This window comes from Salvia splendens, chromosome 13, assembly GCF_004379255.2.
Source record: "Salvia splendens isolate huo1 chromosome 13, SspV2, whole genome shotgun sequence".
NCBI lineage: Eukaryota > Viridiplantae > Streptophyta > Magnoliopsida > Lamiales > Lamiaceae > Salvia > Salvia splendens.
In genome coordinates, this window is record NC_056044.1 from 2,448,393 (window position 1) to 2,457,752 (window position 9,360).

General features: G+C 31.6%; 1 protein-coding gene and 1 long non-coding RNA gene across 2 annotated transcripts; one reads left to right on the forward strand and one right to left on the reverse strand.

Moving 5' to 3' along the window:
- The first annotated feature begins 4,576 nt into the window (after window positions 1-4,576).
- On the forward strand, window positions 4,577-6,863 carry LOC121762252 (lysosomal Pro-X carboxypeptidase-like). Its single transcript, XM_042158064.1, has 9 exons — window positions 4,577-4,945; window positions 5,095-5,281; window positions 5,387-5,517; window positions 5,585-5,697; window positions 5,767-6,025; window positions 6,129-6,284; window positions 6,358-6,437; window positions 6,508-6,557; window positions 6,673-6,863. The coding sequence occupies exons 1-9, from the start codon at window positions 4,577-4,579 to the stop codon at window positions 6,861-6,863; spliced, it is 1,536 nt and encodes a 511-aa protein (XP_042013998.1).
- A 1,019-nt stretch (window positions 6,864-7,882) lies between these two features.
- Window positions 7,883-8,546, reverse strand: LOC121761085. The gene is made up of 2 exons (XR_006041917.1): window positions 8,179-8,546; window positions 7,883-8,098 (listed from the first exon to the last, which is right to left on the reverse strand). It is a non-coding gene; the product is annotated as an uncharacterized LOC121761085 (long non-coding RNA).
- Window positions 8,547-9,360: the final 814 nt, after the last annotated feature.

Sequence of the window (9,360 nt, forward strand, 5' to 3'; positions counted from 1 at the left end):
AGCAAGGAGACCTCTCTATGGCCGGGAAGGAGGATGAAAAGGCTGCGGTGAAGAGCCAGGAACTCCATGACAAGGCATATATCACTCTGATTTTGAGCTTGAGTGACAGAGTCATGAGAGAAGTCGGAAATCGCCGCAGAGGTTTGGGCTAAACTTGAGTCCATTTACATAACCAAGACCTTCATCTGAAGCAAAAGATCTTCACCTTCACGATTTCATAATCCAAAAGCATTCTTCAGCAGCTGAAAGAGTTTGGCAATGTGTTGATATTAAATACTTCCTCCATCCCAAAGAAAAATAAGAGAATTTATGCAACTTTATTTTATGTGTGAAGTACAGAGAATAAAGTACGAGAGTAGAGATAAAAGTGTTTCCACTTTTAATAATGAGTCATCTTGATTGGGACAAACCAAAAAGGAAAGTGAGTCATCTTCATTGGGACGAATGAAGTAATACTGTTAGAGTACGATCAATCTTTTCAAAAATTCTTTCAAGATAACCACTTTGAGATTCACAATTTGCAATGTCTTGACATTCAACAAAAAAAATTGACAAAAAAAAACAAAAAAATTGACTTTTGAAAAAACTAAACCAAAACAGAATGATATGCATAACTAGAGAAATATACTACTATTATTGATTAGAGAAGGTGGGCCTCTGGGCCCAGACTAGTCCTGGTTTTGGGCCTGGGCCTAGTTTAGGCTTCAGATGGTCCTAGGCTTGGGTTTACAAAACACCCAATTGGAGCCCATCTCTACTAATGAGTCCAACCTAGGCCCACTTCATTTCACTGGTGGGCTGGGCCTGGACCGGCCCATAATGGGGTGGGCTACATGTAACCACATGATTATGGGTTCAATACCTCTTGATGGCCAAAAATTTACAATTATAAAAGAAAGGTATATAAATATAGATTCAGAATTCATTTACAATCATAAAAGATATTTAGAACAAAACAATGTGCTTACATTTGCCAGGAAAAAAAGTAATGGGGAACCATTACAAGAATAATACTTTTAGGCCATGTTTGGTTGCCAGGATTCTGTCTGGGAAAGTAATCTGATTCCTTAAATTTTAAATTCATGTGTTTGTTTCCGTTTTTAATCAAACTGGGAAAGTAATCAAAATCCTGAAACAAGGAAAGTTAGTACAACTTTCCAGGATTATGAATCCTAACTTTTCTTAGGTATTCTTTTTCCCAGTTTTAGGATTCTTACATATTTAATGCAATATAGTACAATTTATTATTATTATTATTATTATTATTATTATTATTATTATTATTATTATTATTATTGTTATTGTTGTTATTTATTACAATGTTTTAAAAATAATTTAAAAGTATAAACCATACTTAATTTCAGGATAATAAATAACTATAATTCAAATTATCATAGTTATAACTATATTATTAATATTTATTTTTATTTTTATTATCATAATAATAATAATTTATTAAATAATTAAATATAAATATAATTATATTTATATAATAATATAATAATTATTAATTTATAAATTATTAATTAACAATAAAATTGTAGTGAAATTTTAAATTATAAAATTTATTCAATTAAAAATTAAGTAAATATAATGATAATAATAATAATAATAATAATAATCTTATTTATTATTATATTATTATATATTATGATGTATAATCCATATTTAAACTATCCATAGTAATAATAAATAAAATAATATAATTATTATCATTCGTAATTAATAATTTATTAAATAATATGTATTATTATTTTTTATAAATAAAAATGATAAGTATATTTTTAGTTTAGTGTTTAAATCAAATATATACTTTCAAATCTTGATGTTTTCTAAACACGAGAAAGTAAAGTTATTAGAAATCATATTCCCAGGATTCATTTTTCCAGGAATCATTTTCCTTGCCAACTTTACTTTCCCGCCAACCAAACATGGCCTTACTACTATATATTTTTTTGATGAATATGAAATGAACTAACTCTTCAATCACCATCCCTCCATCTCGGCGCTAATAGAAAATATATAGGCTTATGTTAGTTTCAGAATATTTCTATGGGCTGAAGATAGATTCCAGTTGTCGAATGGAAAGGAATGGGTTTCAAATTCCAAGTAACAAGTGAGGGGAATGAATCAATTGATTATAGCCAATCTTTTCTATGGACGTTGATTTCAATTCAAATTTTGACTTTTTCAATTCAAATTTTGACTTTTTCAGTTCAATTTTGACTAAATTCAATTCAGCCAAATAACTAAAATCCTCCCAATTAATCCTTACTTTAAGTAGGAGTAGAATAGTAGTGTAGTACTTCCCAAAATAGGAAAAGTGAGATCCATCTCGGTTTGAGGGGAGTGGGCCCAAGAATGCAATCAAGGAATAACGTGCCTTTTATTCTAACATGGGCTGATTTCTTGGGCATAGCTTTGTCCTCTTTTTTCTATTTCGGGTTTAAAACTCTCATATTGGATTTCATATTGATTCTAGGTTTCCATTAATGAAATACTCCTCATTTTTTGTTTAATTGTAATTTATGGGATGTTAGATTTTATTTGGAGAGTAGCTAGGTTGTCGAATTGCTAGAGTTTATGGAAAAATAAGTATTTAATTTGGAACGGTTTTTTGTATAGATATTTATATTTTAAAGATCAGTCATTTTCATCCAATTAACCAAAGTGGTGCACTGCGAATCTAACCAATAAGATGCTAGATTTTATGTTTTGAACAAGTGTTTAGATATTTGGGTCCTTTGATATATATAGTACTCCCTCCGTCCCGCACTACTCGCACGTATTTCCTTTTTGGGCGTCCCAAGTTACTTGCACTCTTTCTATTTTTAGTAAAAAATTTCACCTACAGCCGTCATTTTTGACTTTCCTATACACTCATTCCTTAATCTTCGTGCCGAAAAGGAAATGAGCGAGTAGCTCGGGACGGAGGGAGTATATATGATGATTGGTTGAACATTGTATTATAAGTCTTGATAATAATATCATTTATCCGTCTCACACATTTTTATTAGGTGATGTTGGACCCACTATCAATGGTACGAATCTCATTTGGATCAAGTTTTCATGATAGTATGGGTGGAATTCCAAACCTTTGCAGCAATTTATAGACATGCATGTGTCATCTCCAAAGATTGCCATTTTTTTTTCTTTTATATTTTTTAATAAACTCTTGTCATAAATTTTAGATTATGATTATTATACTATAAAATACCTCCTTTTACCCTAAGCTTTTGATGTTTTCATTAGTGGGAAATGTCAAAATGATATTTTTTGTGATCAATCATCTCCAAAACTCTCTTATATGGTATAATATCCAAAAATCCGGGCCTTTTCTTGTAATTTATGATTTCGATGTTTAACTAGTTTATGAATGGAACTCCTTACTATATGTATAGTTTAACTAGTTTAAGAATGGTTTAGTAAAAACATTTCATGTTTGGACTTTAAAACCTACTCTAGTAATAAAATACTACTACTACTTTTTTGGATGAGAAGAAAAAGCTAATCACATTGTCTTAATTAGTGTTTGAATTAATTGAGTATTGCCAAAAAATACTACTATTATTATATTATCATTAGGGCTTTTGGCATCACGTTCAATTTTGTGATTTTACACTCTTTTTGCATGTGGTTTGTATTCCAACTTTGAGAATATTTTCTATGTATAGAAGGGAATACCTAGATTACTTACTAGGTGTATACATCTATTATCTATACTATGAAGGATTACACCTATTATCTATACTATGAAGGAGTCAATGAATTAATTTGCAAAGAATACATCCATTGTCAAAAAAATACTACTACTATTACTATATTATGATTAGGGCTTTTGGGGATCATGTTCAATTTTGTGATTTTATACTCTTTTTGCATGTGGTTTGTTTTCCAACTTTGAGAATATTTTCTATGTATAGAAGGGAATACCTAGATTACTTACTAGGTTTATACATCTATTATCTATACTATGAAGGAGTCAATGAATTAATTTGCAAAGAATACACTTGATTTCATTTTTTAATTTAGGGGTAAATAAGGCAATCACTTTCCTCTCATGCAAATCCACCCACTTTCACAAACGATGATCTCATATTTAAAACTAGCAAGATGAACATCAAATTCTTTGAGTGAATAAGAAGAGATTGCCCTATTAAGAAACATGTTCTAATCATTTTGATGTTGGAAAACAAGCACTATTATAAGATATATAATTTTATTTACATTGACTACTCCACCTCACATTTTATCCACTTTTCTCTAATTTCAATCTCATTTTATATTTTCCACTCTATCTAATGACAGCTAGAAGAATATTTTTTTAGTTGTGGACTTTTGCTTTCGCATAATGTGACCAAATTTCCTAAGTACGTACGTTGTTGTTGTCTCTCCAATTAATTCAAGCATGCACATATACTATTTTAACTACTCACAAACTATTGCTTGTGCAATGTAATAACCATACTACAATAGAAAACATAAAATATTTGGGGGAAAAAAACATAAAATATTTGAGAGCTATAAGTAGTGTAGTCACTGATCATTAACCATTAGAACATCCATCCTAAGAGCCATGAATTCGTTTCAATCCTCTCTCATTCTTCTCCTCATTCTTCCCTTCTTCCTTCATGTTATCTCAATCCCATCCTACATCCCTAGGCTTTCTCTCCCCCATCAAGTGAGTGTGATTAGCTCAATAGATGGTTTTGACCTCTATTACTATACACAATCACTTGATCATTTCAATTTTGCACCCTCAAGCTATAATACCTTCAACCAAAAGTATTTTGTCAACACCAAATATTGGGGCGGTCCAAATTCGAGCCGCCCCATTTTTGCATATCTTGGTGCCGAGCAGCCACTCGATGCCTCCGGCATCAACTCCATTGGCATCATCAATGATAATGCCCCTCGTTTCAAGGCTCTCTCTATTTTCATAGAGGTAATTAATACTCCATGTTTCCACTCTTTGTTCCACTCTTTGTTCCTTATCAATCAATATATATATATATATATATATATATATATATATATATATATATATATATTGATAAGAAATACTCCATTTGATAATGTGATTATATTTTTCAGCACCGTTATTATGGAGAATCAATTCCATTTGGAACGATGGAGGAGGCCTTGCGAAATGAAACAACGCGCGGGTACTTCAATTCGGCTCAAGCGTTAGCGGACTATGCCGAAATATTATTACACGTCAAGAAGGAATTTTTAGCACATGATTCTCCGATCGTTGTCTTCGGAGGATCGTATGGTGGAAGTAAGTGAATATGGTTTTAAATATATACATTTATATATATGTATATATATATATATATATAATTATTAGTGTGCTTTGTATAATTATTTTGTTGTTGAATTTCAGTGCTAGCGACTTGGTTTCGCCTTAAATACCCACACATAGCTATCGGCGCACTGGCTTCATCAGCTCCAGTTTTGTACTTGGACGATGTAGTTGAAGATGGGTATTTCTCCGTCGTCACCAAAGACTTCAAGGTAATCCATGTTTTACCAATTTTACGTGGATGATTGCATTCATTTATTCATTCTTGAATTGATGTAGGAGGCTAGCCTAAGTTGCTATGAGAGCATAAAGACATCATGGGATGATATGGATTACATAGCGTCATTAACGGGAGGCCTCTCCATTTTGAGTCAGAGATTCAACACTTGCATGTAAGTAATTAGCATAGCATAACTAATAATGATGATTATATTTGTACACTTATAAAAAAATTATTTCAGGCCATTAACAAGTGTGGACGAGTTAAAGCAAATTTTGGTCCATATGTACGCGCACGCGGCTCAATATAACTATCCGCAACAACAAGTGCGAAGAATTTGCCAAGCGATCGACGGCTTTCCCATCGGGACTGATTCTATTGGCCGAATTTCCGCCGGCTACTTAGCTATCCACGGAGACGTTGCGTGCTTTAATAAAGAAATGGTCAATTGTCAATCGGATGATCATCCATCGGAGGTTGCAATGGGCTGGAGTTGGCAGGTATATTTTATTTCATTTAGAGTATGATAAGTAGAATAAAACAAATTATTTGGTCCAAAAAATATATATCAAGTACTATACTTGTTTCGATTTGATTTTGTAGACATGTAGTGAAATGGTGATGCCAATTGGTATTGGGGAAAGAGACACAATGTTCCAAGCTTCACCTTTCAACTTGGAGAAGTTCATCCAAAATTGTGAGAGATCTTATGGTATTCCACCTAGACCTCATTGGATCACAACTTACTATGGAGCTCATGTGAGTACTTGTTTATTTTTGCATTAGGTTAATAAAATTTGAAATTGATTTTAGTATTATTTATCATTTGCAGAAAATGAAATCGGTTCTCAAGCAATTTGGAAGCAATATAATATTCTCAAATGGGCTACAAGATCCATACAGTAGCGGAGGGTAAGTGGTACTCTTAATTCACCCATTTTTCTCCAACAATTACTCTAATTTATGGTTTGTTAAATAAAAGGGTGCTCCAAGACATAAATGAGAGTATCGTTGCAGTCACTTCGGACAATGGTACGTCTAAATATGAAATTTATCAATATAGATAGATACTACATAGAGTACTTTTATACAATCATGCAAATACAATATATAAATAAATAAATAAACAATTAATATTTTTGTGTAGGTTCACATTGTGTGGACTTAGCTCCGGCATCAAAAAACGATCCGGAATGGTTGATCATCCAAAGGGAAACAGAGATTGAACACATTCAAGGCTGGCTTGCAACTTATTACAAAGGAGGGACTCTTTTGCACGCGCCAAGCACGGGACGCTCCATAATTATCATTGTAATTGTAATTGTAATATTTATTTGACTTATTAATACAATGGTTAATGTTATCATCACATTATGCAGATCTTAATCATTCCTACAAAATTCCAAAATTTGATCTTTAATTTAATCCAATCAAGTATATAGTGTACATTTATATTAAGCTCTTTATTGTGGATAGCTTTCGAAGATGACATTAGACTTATCACTTTATTGTTAATGGAGCATCAATTTCTTGGTGCAAATTTTGGAATACGTTGTTACTACAAAGTCTTATCACAATATAATAAATTGACCAGCAATAAAGAAGAAGCAAGTTATTGCATAAGTATGAACAATTTGTGATCGACGTCGACCAAGTTCAACTTTTCCTTAATCTATAATCACAAGAGAAATCATGATTAATCTTTCAATAAAATAAAAATACTCATTTCCATAAATAAGATGAAAATTTTTCATATTGTGGTTAGTTTTTGGAAATCTATAAAAACTCAAAGTAATGCAAATCTGGTATTTGTAACAATTTATTTATTTTAATAATTACTCTGATAATAAGAAAATCGTAAAATAAATAACCAATAAATTAAATATACAAATTAAAAATTAAATCCAAAAGTTTGATTAATAGGGATAAATGTTTCCAATTAAACAAGCAACAAAAGTGACGTTCAAAATAAATACTACATCATTTCAAGTTTTTAAACCTAAATCTTTATTAAATAACACTAATCTTCATCACATTTTAAGGATTTTAATTCCAACTACAATAAGACAATACGTTCACTCAAAAGCATTCAAAAACAATTATGATTTATCCAAATATGATTTTGTGCGACTGTCATGGAAAATTAAATTCAACATTTAAAGTTGTACTCCATTCTGTTTTTGATTTAGTTTTTCCAAAAGTCAATTTTTTTAAATGTAAGGCATTGCAAATTGTGAATCTCAAAGAAGTGGTTTTTTGAAAGAATTTGAGAAGATTGATCGTACTCTATCAATAGTTATGTTATTTAAATCGACAAAAACGGTAAGAGGCTGTGCAAACGGAGTAATGTCGAAGAATTAAAACACAAAGCATCACCGTAAATAGGGGGATTAAGGGGTAACTAATTACTATTACAGATATAAATTGCCTAATTACTATAACAGATAAATAAATGGCCTAATTACTAGTATTACAGATAAATACATGGCCTAATTACTATTACAGATAAATAAATGGCGCTCTACTAACCATTAGAGATAAATGCCCAATACAATCATCAAACTAGATCCGATCTACAAAGTTTAAACACCAAAATATGAGTTTCAAAACAAAAATCTTAAGAAAACTAATTGAAAGAAAAAATAGATCTTACCGTGGGCACGAGGAGGACGGCGACGGCGGCGGTCGCCCTTGTAGAGCAGTGGACGGCCCAGATCCGGCCGTATACAGCCGCGGCGGCATGAAACTGAGAGAGAGAGGCGGCGGAATGGAGGAGAACTCTACCTCCGGCTGCGTTCGCGTTCTCCTCCCCTGCCGCCTCTCTCTCTCTCTCTCGGTTTGGAGGATCCTCTCTCTCTCCTCCAATTAGGGTTACGGTTTCTAAACGGATGAAGGGATAGTTTTTGTATATATATATCAATATTTGGGCCACTTCTTCTTTGTTGGGCTGGAATGAATAATCGGACCGAATTTAAATAAAGTGGGCTGAAAAACAAATGTGACTTTAAATATGCCTAATTTTTAAATTTATGCATATATTTATAATCATGATAAATTAACTTAATCTTGATTCTTGTAAACATAGTTGGGACAATTTTCTCAATTTTCATAAATTTTTCAATTTAACTGAATTTTCATTCTACTTAATCTTTCAATAAAAATTGGTAATCTTTCGTAAGAAATACTCACTCCGTCCGCAAATAGGAGTCTCATTTCTTTTCGGCACGGGTTTTAAGAAATGTTAAGAAAAGTGGATGTAAGAAAGTTAGTGGAATATGAGTCTCACTTGTATATAATAGTTTTAAATGATATGTGAGTGAAATGAGTTGGTGAAATGTGAGACCTTTTTACCATTTATGGTAATTATGAACCGTGACTCCTATTCGCGGACTGACCAAAATGGAAAAACGGAACTCCTATTCGCGGACAGAGGGAGTAATGAGCAATCTTTCAATAAAAATAAAAATATTCATATAATATGTGGTTTATTTATTTTTTGTAATTCCAATTTTTTAAAAGAAAATACATAATCTTTTCTTATATTGTTGCCATATATTGCCTCATGATTACTCCATTATTACTGATTTGATTAATTTAGTAATTATATTGATCTAATATGGAGTATTACCATAATTAATTCATATTAGCTGATTTTTGTCATTAATATTATCACTACAAATGGAATGGGGAATATATATCGTGTAATCAACTTCGTATATTGTGATGGGATTTGGTAGAAAATTCACAATCTTGTATTTAATATTTGTAAAATTGTACTCTATATAAGCCACTTTAAAGATTATAATTCTCACTACATCAGAAATCGTGCGTCAAA

Excerpts from the sequence above, each read along its gene's own strand:
- LOC121762252 (XM_042158064.1), top strand. The coding sequence starts at position 4,577 with ATGAATTCGTTTCAATCCTCTCTCATTCTTCTCCTCATTCTTCCCTTC. Across the intron at positions 5,518-5,584 it reads TCGTCACCAAAGACTTCAAG|GAGGCTAGCCTAAGTTGCTA; the intron begins GTAATCCATGTT and ends GAATTGATGTAG. Across the intron at positions 5,698-5,766 it reads CAGAGATTCAACACTTGCAT|GCCATTAACAAGTGTGGACG; the intron begins GTAAGTAATTAG and ends AAATTATTTCAG.